The 17,316-nt window shown below is 45.9% G+C and overlaps 1 protein-coding gene across 9 annotated transcripts in view; it reads left to right on the forward strand.

The window, feature by feature from the left end:
• The window catches only part of UBE3C (ubiquitin protein ligase E3C), a 191,765-nt gene that overhangs the window by 115,856 nt on the left and 58,593 nt on the right, over positions 1-17,316 (forward strand). For all 9 annotated transcript variants that reach the window (XM_085890523.1, XM_085890527.1, XM_085890522.1 and 6 more), the window contains one exon: positions 8,559-8,806. In XM_085890523.1, the coding sequence (XP_085746649.1) occupies positions 8,559-8,806 (248 nt within the window). The remainder of the gene's footprint in view (positions 1-8,558; positions 8,807-17,316) is intronic.

Here is a 17,316-nt window from a genome sequence, read left to right on the forward strand (position 1 = left end):
ATCGCATCGTACGCACGACTCATCATCTGGGTCCGCTTCATCAAGGCTGATAACTTTGTCGATGAGCCTCTGCTCATCAAACCATTGGAGGCCACCACCAAAGTTGAGGACATTTTTGGGAAAGTAGAGCAGTTTTATCGTGACCATGATCTGGACTTCGCAAAGTTGCTTGGTTTTACAACAGACGGCTCGCCAGCAATGTTAGGAGTGCGTTCTGGATTCAAGGCAAAATTGCTTGAGGTGGCTCCTCAGACCTCCATGGTACACTGCATGATTCACCGAGAAGTGCTCGCCTCTCGTACTTTGCCAGAAACCTTGCAGAGTGTGCTCTCAGAAGTTGTAAAAATGGTGAATCACATCAAATCAAGCGCCCTCAACACTAGGTTATTCAGGCTATTCTGCCAGGAGATGGACTCCGACCATAAGAATTTACTATTCTACACTCAAGTCAGATGGTTATCTCGAGGAAACCTTCTTCTGCGCGTTTACGAGCTCAACGATGAACTGAAGGAGTTCCTACGCACACAAGGGAAAACGGCATGGGTCTCATTGCTTCAGTCGGACTCTTGGCTGTCAGAACTGTGCTATCTCGTTGACATCTTTGAACATCTCAATGTCCTCAACCGCTCCATCCAAGGCAAAGACGCCAACCTCATGATTTTTCACGACAAAATGAGCGGATTTCTGGCGACTCTAAAATTACTGGCAGACAAAGCAGCTGTTATGCGCTTCAGCCTTTTCCCCCGTCTGGTGGAGCATCTAACGACCTGCCAGTACGATGATACTGAGCTCGACAGTCTTTCTGGGGAGATAGCACGTCACCTTCGGTCGCTCATTGAACAGTTCGAGCACCATTTCCCTGAGCTGGATGTGCAGTCCTTTTCTGTGGTTCGGGACCCTTTCACGGCTCCACTGGACTCGATTGCTGATGAAGATGATACAGCACAGAAAGAGCTTGTACAGCTCCAGCAGGATTCAGGAGCGCAGGGTCTTGCGCGGATGAATTTGTTGTCGACATTCTGGTGCAAAATGCTGCTGTCGTACCCGACCCTGTCACGGCGCGCCGTTACGGTTCTCATGCCATATCCTTCATCATACTTTTGTGAGCAGTCGTTCTCCACCATGGTGGTGATTAAAACAAAGTACAGAAATCACCAAGAAATGGAGCATGATAGTGTTACGGTTGTGGAAATTCACAGAACACCATTCAGGTTTCCCAGAGATCAGTTATGTCGATATGTGTGTGTTCAAATTGGATTTCCCCACCGATGTCGAAAGGGAATTATTCGTGTAACCAGGATGTGATCTTTGAGTCAGCCGTTATTCTTTTGCTGTCGTTATTTTGAAACAACCACGCCAACCCCACCACAGCGCCAACCACAACCGCCTCTCAACAACCACGCCATCCCCACTACAGCGCCAACCACGACATCTCCTCACCATCTCCTCAACAACATCTCCACGAACGCACAACATCGCCTCACCTTCATCTCCATTGCGCCGCCATCTTTTCGCCAGCCACGGCGAATCCCAACGAACAACATCTCTGCCACCAGACGCGGGGACTCCCTCGTTGGGGCAGGAGCCGATGATTCCTGCAACGTCTGCGTGGTTGATGATTTCACCCATGTCCGCGCATGTCCGAGCTTCGTGAGGAGATCGGATCAGAATCGCAAAAGGGACGGAGCTAGCGGGGGGTGAGAGGTGAGAGGTGAGAGATCAAACTCACCCACGGACCCCATATAAAGACGCGCTGAATGCCAAGCAGGCAGTCTGTCGGGGAGCTGCAGAGAGTGGAAGTCTGGAGTCAAGCTGGCGTCGAGTCGGAGGAAGCCAGTCTTCCAAGGTTCGAGTCCAGTGGAGGGCAGTTGGAGCTCGGAGCGCAGCCAGCCTGCCGTGCCGCGCATAACCACGGGTCGGTGGAGAAAGCCAGAAAGAGGTCGCCAGCCGGCGACAGAACGGTCCGAGCCAACGCTGAGGAACGGGCGGGCTCTTGAAAGAGCATCAACTCTCGAAAGAGCAAAGGCCCGTTCGTTCCTCTGAGGCGTCGTCAGCTCGGCCGAACCACCAGGCCGCACAGCGGGGCCTGGGCCAAGCAAGTCTCGCAGTGCCAACTGCCGTGTCGACGAACCGTCGAGGGTCAACCAGCGAGTCACCACGAAGGTGGCAGGTAACCAGCACGGCCTCTCGGAGCTCTTGCGGTCTCCACAGCTCCGTGAGCTATTAAAAGCCCACGAGGTCCAGTTCTGCCCTTTCCTTTCCTGGGGTTTTTATTTGTATGAATGTCGTGGCACCTTGTCCGTCAAGTAATGAACTGTTAAGTGATTGTGTACATAATAATAGAACGGTTGTAGTTCTTTGTCTTGCTCGTTCCTGCATTGCTTTATTGACTACATGATTGCATACGTGTATGACTGCTTATGTGTGTACAAATAAATGTCATTGTGTGAATGTTCACCTGTTCGTTGCATTCTTTCCCCCAATTGAGTTGCCGTATTGCGTTCGGGATATTAGCTGGCTTTTAAATAACCGATAAACTAATCGGATCCGGTGGGGCTTGGCGATATACACCGCTCGGCAAATCGCAAACGAAGCGAGCTGCTTAAGTGGCTCGTTTCCAAGCAGGTCCCATTGAGGTGTAAATCCCTGGCATTTCTGTCTGCGTGCATACTTAGGTAAATCGACAATTCGGCCATCGGACCCTGTCTCGTGTGGACAGAATAGTTGGCTGATTTAAGGTGTGATTAAAAACACACCTGCAGCTGGATTTCTGCGTTGATCCGAAAGCTGCGACTAGGTTTTCCACGTCCGGTGGCGCGCGGCTGCGATTAGTTAAAAGCGGTCGCTCGCATGCCGGAGTGGTGAGAAGCCACAACACTATGATCCTGGCATCTACTTCTCCACGAATAGAGAAGTTGGTTTCTGAAAAACAGGCTCATCCTTCTCACTGATATATCTAAATGTCATTCGGACTAAACTTCTGAAACATTCAACTGTACTATTTGGATACTGTCGGCTATTCTCCGTTTACTCTTCTATGTGAAACATGACGATGGTGAATAAAGTAAACAGTAAATGTTCTTGTGTCATATGAAATCTTATCTTGTATATTATGAATTGGGTTTTGAATCTTTTGGGTCGCGCGATGTTGAGAGGTTCTGAAATTGGGTCGCCACCAAAAAAAGTTTGAAAACCACTGCATTAGCACATCGAGCAATGATCCGCGCTTGGGCGGTTTGCAAAGCACAGACTGGTACACTGTCGTACCTCGCACGCAGAGTCCCGTGAAGCCGGCGCGGTTTCCAAAATATCTTTATCCCGCTCAGGAGGTTCGCCCCTCCCTTCCGCTACTCCCGTCTGGGTCGATGTGTGTCGCACTTTCTCTCTCTCCCGTGCACTCACCCATGCCATGTTATTCATGCTCCGTTTATGTTCTGACACAATCTTACAGGGCGCTTGTGTTACCCCATGACATCCCGGGACCTCTACCCCCCCCCATCAAAAACTCGGCATGTACCCTTTTGCATCAAGCGCCTGCTCCACCTCGCACAGACTTACCGGACTCACCTTGTCGCGGTCTGCTTTGAGGGAGCGTATCGTCTCCCTTTGAGCTTGTTGAATGTTTTAAGACCTGATGCAAGGGTCAGGATAACCTCCCTCAGGAACAATGTTAACATCCTTTTCCCTCCCTTCCATTTGTGTTTGCTCCTCTTTTACTTTATGTAATTCGTCTTTCACCCGTTCCATGTCTCTTTGTGTCTCTGTTACCTCATTTAATTCCTCTTTTACGGCCCCCAATTCCTGCTTCTTTGTCTCTACCTGTCTGAGTTTATCTACTTCTCTCTTAACCGCCATTATTTTATTCGTCACTTCGACCTTACCTGTCCTCATCGCGGTACAAACACCTTCCACATTTTCCTTCAACTTGGTCATTTCCTCACGTACTGTCCTGATCTCATTTGCGAAATTCCGGTCCATGTTTTGCATCACGCCCTTTACCTCTGCCAGCTCCACTTGACCCGCCTTCATTTGTGTTTGTATATTTCCATCCATTTTATCCATTTTTCCTTGCATATTATCCATTTTTCCTTGCATATCACTCCGCATACCACTCTGTTGGTCCATTATTTGTTTCAACATTTCCATTATTTGATTCATGTCAAATGGCTGTGGTGAAGACGATCTGCTATGATCGGGTGTGGATCCCATGGGGATCGCTAAGTCCTCCATAAGGGAAATTTGATGATGGGGGTTCCCCAAGCATTGTTGTCATCACGGTTGCTCCCATTACCTCTGGGTATGGCTGCAGGGAATGATCTCCCTCAAAGCTGTCATCCTGAGCCATGGATTCCTCGAACATTGTTGTTTCAAAACCCACCTGAACCAGCTTGCTTTGGTCCGCCATGGTCCGTACTAATAACTAAATAAAATTTGTATCCTAACCTGCTCTTAATTTTGGGGGTGCATTAAGCACACCCCAGGTTCAAATCCCGTTCCAGACACCAACATTTTCAGGCTTGATCCCACTCCTGACACCAAATTTGTTGTGGACGGTGGTCTAGGTGAGAAGACCACAAGGGAAGGAAGTGATCTCGGGTTCCCACCCGACTTCCCGGAATCGCAGGCCGTTAAACACGGATAACTCCGTGACTCGGCAGGTCGCTAACCGACCGTGAACGCCAATAACTCAACCACGTGACTTAAGGTCCTCCGTCTACATCGGTTAGCAAATTATAATCACGTGACCTAATTACCGAGGGGCACGCCCTCGGTATGCCTTGTCCAAACCGGGTCACTTCACTGGGTCAGATGCAGCTGAGCGACACTGCCAAGGACGTACTGTCTAAAAGAACGGATCGTTGGGAATAAAGTCACGGCTCGGCTTGGATACGGACCATGCTGGATCAATGAAAGAAAAGACAAAAACGAGCTGGGAACATTTCCACATAAGGGTTTTACAGGCAGGCGAGGAAAAATATGTGGCACAGTGAATGTCGTTTATTGTTGTTTGTAAGCAGAGATAGAAAGAAATGTGTGGTGCGTAAACAAAACGAGCAACTTACTAAAGCAGACACAGAGCAGACCGATCCCGATATAATTCTTCTGCAATCTTGAGCGAGGACAGGCGTCATCGCGCGCGCACACGCACACACACACACACAACCCGATGAAGAAGAGATCATGAGCAAAAAGGAGAGTAGATGAGGCTAATGGTCTCGTAATACCTTGCACGATTGACCACAACCACGCCACCCAGTACATTTTGGGGGGATGCTCCTCTGCACGATCCCTCCTTGATAGTTGGCGCGTCGTCTCCTGCTTGGCTACGGTGCTGGCAAGGTGTCTGCACCGATCCAGAGAATGGGTGCAACCGTCAGGCGTGAGGGAGGAACTTTAGGTGGAGCCAGTGGCGAGTGGGTGGAGGAGGCAGAGTCGAGAGCGATTGGGCGGAGTGGCAGACAGGATCAGGAGGTGGGTGGGTGGAGCCATCAGGGAGTCGGTGAAGAAGAAGACGGCATGAAGCAGGCAGACGCAGAGACCAATCCAAGGGCAGGCGAGGAAGATGAGGACGACCACGACGACTGGACGGCTTCGCGATCCATCATTTATCGGCCCTGCAGTGCAGGGCGGGGCGCCGCCCCGAAGCGATGCATTGTCACCCGAATTGGGCGCTCCCATTGGGCCCCGGCCATGCCAGAATGGGGGGCGGCAGGTGGGCCATTTGGCATGGGCCTACGATTTTGAGGGGACCGAATGTTAAACAAGTAAAGGAACAAAAATTACACACCGACATTGATTATTTTTTGATACATTTTGAATAAAATTGCTTACCATTACCTTTTTTTTATAAATCGTTCTAGTTCTTTTATTCTGTTCTGTTACTTGTAAGTACATCATGTATATACCCATACGTAAATCATATGTATTTAGCACTGATCACAAAAATACTAAATGAGCAGTTTGAAATGGGGGCCTACATTTACCATCTGGCCTGGGCCTATTACCAGCTTTGCACGGGCTTGGCCCCGGCCACTACACGACCCAGCCGCCATAGCCGAAAGCGGCCTTATTGGTGCAACTGGCGAGACCTCACCAAGCTGTGGAATCGTCTCACTCCAAACCCCGTGATATGAATCTCCTTGCACCGAACTCCCGGGCCATGCTCCGGCGACTGGCCGAGGGCCGCGTCGGTCATGCCTGCCCACCCGGGCACCCCCGGCACGCTGCGGCTGGCGCCGATCAATGCGCTTGTCCCGTCCGTACGCCATGCGGCCCGCGCGATCCGGGCCGTACAGCATGCCTCTACTTGGAGGCAGCTGCATTGAGGCGGAGGTGCGGGAGGATGTCTGCCATCTGCAGGAGACGTTGGTGGCCGCGGTGGCGAGCGAGAATCGATGGTAAGACGCCGTTGTGAACCAGCGTGCAGACGTGAACAAAGATGTGCGCCATGCGCATCCCGTACAATGCGATGGTAAGATGCCATTGTAATCAGCGCGCAGACCCGAATGAAGAGGTGCGCTGTTTGTGCCCCATACTGTACGATTATTAATTATCACGGGGCTGTTCGCGGGTCCGCCATTGTGCATGCGGTTATCTATCACAGTGGTGATCTTCACAGGTGGCTGCCTGCACGGTGCCTGCCCTGATCTGTGTCATGGATTGAAGGAAAGGATTGGATATAGTTATTAGATGCAGAAATGGGTTGAAAAGAATGCACCGCGTGTGGCCTGTACGGCGTTGGGCTTTTCTTGTTTGCTTCTATTATTTCCCTTTGACGCCATATCTTGCAACGGAAGATTTTTCCATCGTGTGGTTGATGCTTCTTTTGTTGGCCTCCGCGAAGATGCATTCGTATAGTGAGGAGATGTTGCTGCGGTTTTCACAGGCAGCCGTCTGGGTGCGGCGCCTGCTTTGATTTATTTCAGCAATAAGAGGAAAAGAGTTGGAATGAAGATAGAGACCTAATCAGACCTAACTATGAGATCCACACAGCGCACTTTCTCCCGTTTGACCCATTGGACATGTGGGAAAGGTCGAACTGCACGTATATTAATGAAATAACTGTCTGGGGACCACTGTATGATTGATGCCATTGCCTTGGAGGCATGCGGTTTCCAGAACCGCAACAGTATGTTCTCTTCGAATGTGAGTACGTCTATAAAGTATGTACTGTTAAAATGTGAGTACGTCTATAAAGTATGTACTGTTAGAATGTGAGTACGTCTATAAAGTATGTAGTGTTAGAATGTGAGTACGTCTATAAAGTATGTACTGTTAGAATGTGAGTACGTCTATAAAGTTTGTATTGTTAGAATGTGAGTACGTCTATAAAGTTTGTACTGTTAGAATGTGAGTACGTCTATAAAGTTTGTACTATTAGAATGTGAGTACGTCTATAAAGTTTGTACTGTTAGAATGTGAGTACGTCTATAAAGTTTGTACTGTTAGAATGTGAGTACGTCTATAAAGTTTGTACTGTTAGAATGTGAGTACGTCTATAAAGTTTGTACTGTTAGAATGTGAGTACGTCTATAAAGTTTGTACTGTTAGAATGTGAGTACGTCTATAAAGTATGTACTGTTAGAATGTGAGTACGTCTTTAAAGTTTGTACTGTTAGAATGTGAGTACGTCTATAAAGTTTGTACTGTTAGAATGTGAGTACGTCTATAAAGTATGTGCTGTTAGAATGTGAGTACGTCTATAAAGTATGTACTGTTAGAATGTGAGTACGTCTATAAAGTTTGTACTGTTAGAATGTGAGTACGTCTATAAAGTTTGTACTGTTTGAATGTGAGTACGTCTATAAAGTTTGTACTGTTAGAATGTGAGTACGTCTATAAAGTTTGTACTGTTAGAATGTGAGTACGTCTATAAAGTTTGTACTGTTAGAATGTGAGTACGTCTATAAAGTTTGTACTGTTAGAATGTGAGTACGTCTATAAAGTATGTACTGTTAGAATGTGAATACGTCTTTAAAGTTTGTACTGTTAGAATGTGAGTACGTCTATAAAGTTTGTACTGTTAGAATGTGAGTACGTCTATAAAGTATGTACTGTTAGAATGTGAGTACGTCTATAAAGTTTGTACTGTTAGAATGTGAGTACGTCTATAAAGTTTGTACTGTTAGAATGTGAGTACGTCTATAAAGTTTGTACTGTTAGAATGTGAGTACGTCTATAAAGTATGTACTGTTAGAATGTAAGAACGCCTATATAAAGTGTGTGCAGTACAATTACAATGCAAGTACGATACATCTATAAAACTACACCAACACCACATTTAACAAGTCCTTGTAAGGGTCTGCAATCTTTGATTGCTCTTTCTATTTCAGTTTGTTTTTGTTTTTATTAATGAAGATATGATTTTATGTTTGTTAATATTGCTGGGATACAATTATGAGTGAACTTAACAAAATTGAACTTGTGACGACTTTATACATCATTCCGTTTTGATATTTCAGGTTGTGGAAAAAAAATTCAAGCAAGTTTGGGATTTTTTATTTTTGTATTTCGTCCTTCCCACATTTATCCCCACTGCACTTCTTATGCATTTTCAGAACCAGATCTACGGAAGCAGATCCGTGTGCATCTCCTTAATGCCCACGGTCTTGATGAAGCTGGTATTGATGGTGGTGGGATATTTCGGGAGTTTCTCAATGAGCTGCTACGTGCTGGTTTCAACCCGCACCAGGGATTCTTCCGCACGACCCACCAGGGCCTCCTTTATCCAAACCCCGAAGCACGCCTCCTCGTGGGTGACAGCTTTGCGAGGCATTATTTCTTTCTGGGTCGCATCTTGGGAAAGGTCAGAATGGACTTTGTTTGATTGCTGTGATTGAACCCATTTGAAAAGGCATGTTTTAGAAAAGAAACAGACAAGCACAGGAATCTAATGAAAACAAATTTAATGACAACAAAGCTGATGAAGTTGTTGATGTAGAAATGAGTGGGCAATTGAAATGAGACACAATTGAGATGATGAACAGATTAAATGAGTTTTTAAAAAGCAAGAGAATCCAGGTCATAAAGTCATCATTTAAATTCACGATATTCAAAATTTTGTAACTCATAGATCTGACTGAGGCTAATGTCAGAATTTAGAAGCTTTCATAAATTCTTTAACAATTTCATTTTTTTCTTATCTGCCGAAGTCTACTCTCATGGAAGAGCTAAACAAGTGACATATTTGCAGAGGTTTAAAGGAGAACAGGCAGATGTAAAAGATGCACAGACAATTTGCATATGCACAATTGAGTAGCAGGAAGGGAAGGAGATGAGGATACACCACCTGAGACCCCAATTATATATATATATATATATATATATATATATATATATATATATATATATATATATATATATATATATATATATATGTATATGTATATATATATATATATATATATATATATATATATATATATATATATATATATATATATATATATATATATATATATATACATATATATATTTTTTTATGTCGTGAACAAATTTTGGTGCATCACAGGTGATGAAGGTTGTGGTCAAGTTTCATCAGACTGTGTGTGTGGTTTCGGAGAAGAAACCAAATACCTATTTTTGGAGCAACCTCCTATTGGGATGTACAAAATCATGCCAGAACAGCTGTGCACACAAAGGTATAACAAAGTACGTAGAGAAGTCCACCGGCACATTTGCAGAAATTTCAATATCCCAGTTCCACAAAACTCATGGAAACATGAACCAAAAGCAATCATTGAAAACAAGGGCATCATGCTCAGTGTGGCCTGATGATCACATCCAGTGTGAACATAGAAAACAAGGCACTTTCGACCAGACATCACACTCAGATACAAATAGGAAAAGAAGGCATTGCTAATTGAGGTTTCAGTACCCAGGGATTTTGGGCGAAATAACACAGAAATCAAGAAAATGATCAAATATCAAGACCTCAAGGTGGCATGAGAGAGTTGTGTGTGGTTTATTTATTTCAGGGTTCAACGAGACTTTGTGCTGTCATTTCTTAATCAACAGCCTGTGCCTCTTTGATAAGGCAGTAAGGTTAGTGTTGGTCACACTCTTGTCGTCGTCGTATGAAATTACAAATGATGTTTAAACAAAAGAACTTTATCATTCTGATGTACAGTATGGGTGACTGCTCAACAAAGGAAACAGCCACTGCTTTTCCCATCTCTAGTCTGGAAGTCAGTGTGTTCGGTTGAAGCTTAGGTTGTTTTTGGTCGAACATTGGAAGGTGATTGCCAATTGGTTAACGCAAAATCCGTATCTACATTGCCACCAGTCAAGAGACACCTGGACAAAGCTGAGCATTACCCAAGTATGAGCAAAATAAATATTGAACAACATCCCATTGAAGTGGTGACATTTTTAATTGGTTACCTTATAATGCATGCCCGATGAGCTTACCAAATTTTATATGCAATCCAATCATGCACACTAACTGAGGAAGTGCAAAGTGGTAACATTGAAGAAATTATTATTTAGATGCTTCAAAATTTTATCCAGATGTAAACTCGATGACGCCACAAAAGGATAGCTTACAGGAATGTATGGTGTTAAATGTTGTTCGTACACAATTGGCCTTATTGCAGAACAATGCAAGAAGTCTCTTGGTTGATGAACATCCTTATGGATTTTCATGGAAGGTCACTCCATAAGAAGCAGGACTTTAGTTCATACATTTTGCTGCAATTCCTTCATGAATTCTGCCATTTTATGAACCATTGGAACCCAGATAACTCTGTACTCTTGAACTGTCGCCATATGGTTGAATGGTCCAGGATGTGCAATATCGTATTCCACTCTTGTTGTAATGACACAAACACAATCTTCGATGTGGGCGCAGCAATGTCGGCACCTAAATATATGATCCTGGATTGGATTTTGTTAACCTCCGCCATCGAAGATAGACGGAGGTTTACTGTTTTCACCCCTGTCTGTTTGTTTGTTTGTTTGTGAACAGTATTACGGAAAATCTCCTTGACGGATTTCGACGAAATTTGGTGGGGGGATTAGGTATGGTCCAAGGATCATGCCATTAGATATTGGACTTGGTCCAAAGTTCAATATGGCCGCTATGGCGGCCATTTTGAAAAAATATTTGAATTTTTGTTTTCGCATTTCTACATGTTTTAAGTGATTTCCAACCCCCTCCCACCCCCCCAAAAAAAATTGTTAGAGAAAGAAAAACTTAGAAAATTTTGCAACTTTTTTTTCAAAAAAAATTCGATTTTTTTTTATTTTGGCATTTCTACATGCGCGTCGATCGAGTTTAGTTTATTCAATCGTGGTTCAGTAGAGTGTGATCCGTTTTGGCCATTTTGAAAAAATATTTGATTTTTTTTGGCATTTCTCCATGTTTGAAGTGATTTCCAACAAAAAACATGCCAAAATTATAATTACGGCTGATTTTGGAACTTCAGGTAGATATACCCACGTAAAATCAATTTCTGTCTCAAGGAATCTAGTTATGACGAATGAATTGAGTATGTTGTAATTGAAATTAAAATTGAAATTAAAAGGGAAAGTTGCAAACTATGACTCTGTGAGCACTGTTGACGTCAAATTGAATGAATAGGATATCAGGTTCACTTGAGTGACCTAGCAGTATTGGCGGCGGAGGTTTTGCACTCTACCGAGTGCTCCCCCTCTAGTTATCAAATGGAATAGCCTTTCTTCCCCAGTCTGTTGTTTATGAAAAGCAAGTATTATGTCCAGAGAAAGATTGCAGAGATAGTGTCGGTCATGGTGTGTGTTTGTGATGTGACTGTAAACTGCACTTGGGGGTAGTTATGGAATTGTTGGGTGGAGGAGTGGTGGTGAGCACTTGGGAGATGTTTAACTTTCATCCATGTGTTTATATGTAGATTGTTATCAATTCATTTTACCTTTGATGTATTCCTGTTTCTATGAGGGTGAGTCAAAAAGGATCCACAATGTATATTTATTTAAATAATATAACTACAATTGAGCATGTACAAGAGCATCAGTTTTCCACATTGTCCTCCTCTTTTTCAATACACTTAGTCCATCGATTCATGAGCTTCCATATTCCCTCAGAAGAAAATGTTTTGGACGAAATGACGAGCCACACATGCACCGCTTCTTTTACTTTGTGATCACCGGCAGAGTGGCGGCCTCTTGAAGCGTCTTCGAGTGGACTAAACAGGTGAAAGTCTGATGGGGCCAGGTCAGGACTGTATGGAGGATGCTCTAACACCTCAAAGTGCAATTGCTGGAGGTCTTCCACAATATGGACGGCAATGTGTGGACGGGCATTGTCATGCAACAATGCAATACCTTTTGACAGTAGACCTCGGCATTTTCATCGAATAGCTGGTTTCAACTGGTCCCAAAGCATTTCACAATAACGGACCCTGTTTACCGTTGCGTGCCCCTCTTGATAGTGTTCCAAAATTGGGCCTTGTGACTCCCAGAAAAGTGTGAACATCATTTTTCCAGCCAATGTTTGACTTTTGAACTTTTTGACTGGTGATGTCGGATGTTTCCACTCCATACTCTGGTGTTTGCTCTCTGGCTCGTAATGGTGTATCCACGTCTCGTCTCCATTAACAATGTGTCTCAAAAAAGCATCCCTTCATGACGGAAAGGGTTCAAAATGTTTTGGCAGATTGTCACACGCTTGCGCTTGTGCTTTTCTATGAGTTGTTTTGGAACCCATCTGGCAGAAACTTTCTGAAAGCCAAGTCGGTTGTTGATAATTTAATGTGCAGAACCATGACTGATGTTCAGATATTGTGCCAGTTCATCAATTGTCAACCGTCGATTATCCAGAATTATGGCACGGACTCGTTCAATGTTTTCTTCTGTCATGGACATGGATGGGTGTCCAGATTGTTCATCATCAGTTACATTTGTGTGACCGTTTTTGAACATGGTAATCCAATCATACACACTCCGCTGTGGTAAAGCACTGTTCCCATATTGTGCTGAAAGTCTGCGATGGATTTCTGCCCCTGGTACACCTTCAGCCCACAAAAATTATATCTCTGTACGCTGCTGCTCTTTGTTACAAACGGACATATTGTTGTACGGCGAGCACGGCCACGAGTTGGAGCAGTAGAGTCGGTTCCAGCAAACACCCGGAATCTAGATCGTGCTTCTCGGAGAACTCCGAAAGGCACGGGTCCCTTACAGGACCGTGAATCGTCAATAATTCGGCCGCGTGGAGTAGGGTTAATTGCCAACTTCAATATACCTAAGTATCCACGCGGCAAAGCTACTGGGGAATTCACACCCTCGGCAGGCCTCGAGCGGAACGAGCCGTTACCCTGCTCGAACCGTGCGTAACCCGAGCGGATGGTTACCAAGACCCGTCGGTCCAAAGGCACAATTTACCCTTTCCCAATTTCCCAACACGCACCGTGCTCAGCCAATGAAAGAAGCACAGAAACGAGCTGGTACATTCAACAATAGGGGTATTTGTTTTACAATAATTAGGGAGGGGAAGCACACAAAGAGCAGAGCTATCACGACTATGAGAAATGCAATGTCCAATGAGCAAAAGAAAGCACTTGCACAATTCTACTTGAAGACAGGCCCACACACAGACAGGCACACACAGAAATGGACCCTGTTGGGTCTTTATTGAAGGCTTCCAGCTCGAGGAAAGGTGAGTTGGAGACCAGAGCCTGTGCTTGGACCTGTCCACCTCGTGTGGTCTTCGACGATCCGGCTCTGCGGGACTCGGACACGCAGCACGATGCCGCTCCAAGCACCAGGTACCGCGCTCTCCAACCGGCCACACACCAATCGACCAAGACCAAGGAGAAGATCAGAGACGACGATGACCCAGGACCAGACGAACCAGCCAGCATCAAGACCCGCGACCTCCAAGATGACGATGACCTACGCTCCCAGCCTGGCTTTCCTTTATATTCCTTTTCCCTCGGGGTGAGAAAATCGCCGTCTGAGGCGATCTCCACCCTCATTGGACGGGGCCGTGGGAAAGTCACTCTCTGTGGCCATCTCAACCCTCATTGGCCGGCGTGTCATGGGAAAGTCGCCTTCTGTGGCCATCTCAACCCTCATTGGCCGCCGTGTCATGGGAAAGTCGCCCTCTGTGGCGTGATTGGACAAGGGGCACGCCCGTGCCTTCCTGGGCGGAGTCCCGGTCTGAGGCAATGGAAATCTCCGCCCAAGTACGTGGCTGAACACACGTGGGCAATGGCGTCAGTGTGTGAAGTGAAGTGAAGGAGATTTGTTGTAAATGAAACTCCGCAGCACACACATGTAATTCCTGTTAGACACAGGTAGGGGGACCGAACTGTAGAGTCATTCCATCTGAAATCACCAAATTTAAGAAAATGTTCCCAGTTGGCCCCCTCAGATTTACTTTAAACTTTCATAAAATAGTTCCCAGGTATCAAAATGAACCTGCGTAAAATTTTAGGTCCATAGATGCGGTCAACTCCGAGATATTGAGGGTTGAAAATGTGGTTGTGGCCCAATTTTTATGCTCGTTGCGAGCATCACAAAAGGAACGGCTACTTTTAAACTCCCACAACTTTTTTTAATATTGTTGCGAATTCGCGCCCGCCGGCGTGCGAACGGCCACGTAACTCGAATCGCGCCACGTCCCCCACCGGACGGACAATTCTGTCGTGACCCTCTCGGACTAACGCCGGGAGCTAGTCACGGGTGGGCCTTTCCGCCTCACCACGATCGTGCCAATCGGCCCCCCGCGTGGGATAGGGTTGTTCGCCAAACTCTGCCTACCTAAGTACCCACGCGGAGGGTAGACTGGGCGATCGCACCTCGCCGCAGGTCGACTCCGGACACGGGCCACTTAAGCGACCCGTTCCGTACTATCGGGATAACCGAGCGGCCTCGTCCCAAATCGTCGGCCTCGACGGTTCTGATTAATTATCAAGCGTATTAAGCCCACTACCAACCCTTTACGTGAAGCAAGATGGAGATTCAATTAAAGAAAAGACGAAGCGAAACGGGAAAACAGTTCAACATGATGCACATTTATTCCGCGGCACGCGGAGAGCACACATATGCAATTAAACAGAATGCACATATATCAAATGCTGCAAAAGAAACACAACAATGCAGATCTACAACCGACTACGCGAGCACACGGCAACACTTACAGTTTTACTTTACAGACGGCACCAACAACACATTTACTCAAAAGCAAAAGAAAAGGGCTACCCTCAAAGACAAGGGGGCAGACGGGGCCTGTAGGCCAATATTTGCGCGGGACCTGAAAGAGCGGTCAGGTCTGCGAGACCGGGTGGATCCTACCCGTGTCTTTGTGATGAGCCGCAAATGTGGCGGCGCGGCGGTGCCCCGACCTCGTGCTCCTTCGCGGGTTTCGTTGGCACTGCTTGGAGTGGGGTAGGAACGGGGCCCCCTTTTCGCACTATCTCAGCGCGGGGGGAAAAGGTGGGGAATTGTTGATGCTCTGGGGAAAGCGTATAGCTGGCTTGCTTGGGTCCCGCGACGAGCGATTCCACCGTGAGCTCGTCGCCGACCGCCGTCTTCCTTGCCTCGGACCCGAGCTACTCGGTCTCTTCCCCCATTCTCCTTAGCCGACTGCAGCAAACCACCTGTACGCCCTCGCCTCCCGACTCCACTCCGCGCTCCAACCCGACTCTGCCCCAAAACTCTCTTCGCCCTTCCAAGGCCGACTCCCCGCTCCTCCAAGGCCGACTCTGCGCTCAAACCGACTCGACCTTGCTCCAAGCTCCAGGCTTCCTCTCTCTGCAGCTCCCCGACAGACTCCGAACCCCGACAGACTGCCCAAATTCGCCCCGCGCTCGGCGCTTTATAGGCCGGCAGGAGAACCCATATGCAAATTTCTGGATCAGAACGAGCTCGGGGGTGGAGCCACGCTCGCCCATTGGACGGAGAAAAAGGGGCGTGAGTCTCCCCTGATCCTAGAATTTGCATATCTCGATTCTACACCGACTCGCCTGGAGGCGGGGCCAAACCGCCCCGCGCTTGCTGATTGGACGGATCAGAAGTGGGTGTGTAGGATTCCTGATCCGAATTCTCCTCAGAAAGGCCGCATTTTGCACTCTTGGCTCGGCGCGCGTCCCGTACGAGCCCAGGACAGCCTGACGCTCTGTGCTCACAGGTGGTGCGGGAATGGCCGCAGAAGGAGAGAGGTGAAGGTGGTGGAGGGTTTATGGTGGTGGTTTATGGCCATGGTGCCGTTTGGAATGGCGGTGATACGATGTTTGCGGGAGCGAGTTGTGAAGGTAAAGATCGTGGCTGTTGGCGTTGTTGTTGTTGTGAAGCGGAGTTGTGGTTGGTGGTTGTTGTGTGATGGCGGTTGAGACGTGGTTGGTTCAAAATAAAGGTGGAACAGAAAAACGGCTATCTCAAAGGGTCGCAGCCCGAATGAATCACATTTATTCCCTCTAAACAACGGGTTTGGGGCAAACGACACATGTACTTACAGAGATATCTCACCTACGGGACCTGAATGGTGGTTTGCGAATTTCCTCAACCGCAACAATATTGATGCTAGAGCCTTGAAATTTTCAGAGATTATTCTTCTATAACTGTTCTGTTAGAAATAAACATAAAACTGAGTATACCTCTTTTAAATTTTATGACCTGATGAAATGCAGAAAAAAATGTTGGTTTTGTATGAAGACCCAAATTTGAGACCCCATATATTTTTATTGACCCATCCCAGAAGCTTGAACTTTTTTCATTTAATAACTGTATGGTAGTAGTATTCAAATACATGTTTACTTTTCTTAATCAGTCATATATAATACAGTCATGATCCCTGAAAAATTGAAAATTTTCATTTTTCCCCGAAATTCAGGTGAGGATTGCAAATATATAACAAGGTATACCACCTCAAATTGTTCACCATTGGAAAGAGCATATTAAAGTTTACAAAAGTGTTAAATATCAAAGTGGTATATTTAAAAAATATATTTTTTCTATTTTTTTTAAAACTGTTGTTAACACAGTCGTGAATTCATGAAGTGTGTGCATGGTGTAGGCACCATGGTAATCATGAATGATTAGTTCTATGATTCAAATTAATAATACAAAAATATATCACATACCGCAATAACAATGTCATAAAACATTTCACGTAATTGATTTGAATCGGTCCTTTATCTGCTTTTCCAAGTCAGGTGCGAGCTTGTACTGCCTCCCAGTTGACGTTAGGGTAGCATCAATAACTTTCATCACATGGACCAAAGGAACCCAACAAATGTCCTCCCTTGAATGTAACTATATACACTGCTGACATCAGCAGATCAGCTACTATTCCTGAGTTCTATTTTTAGCCCCAGCCAGATGAGTTAAGCTCGT

Source organism: Eptatretus burgeri, chromosome 8 (genome assembly GCF_056783735.1).
Source record: "Eptatretus burgeri isolate ZD-2024b chromosome 8, Ebu_testis_v1, whole genome shotgun sequence".
Taxonomy (NCBI): domain Eukaryota; kingdom Metazoa; phylum Chordata; class Myxini; order Myxiniformes; family Myxinidae; genus Eptatretus; species Eptatretus burgeri.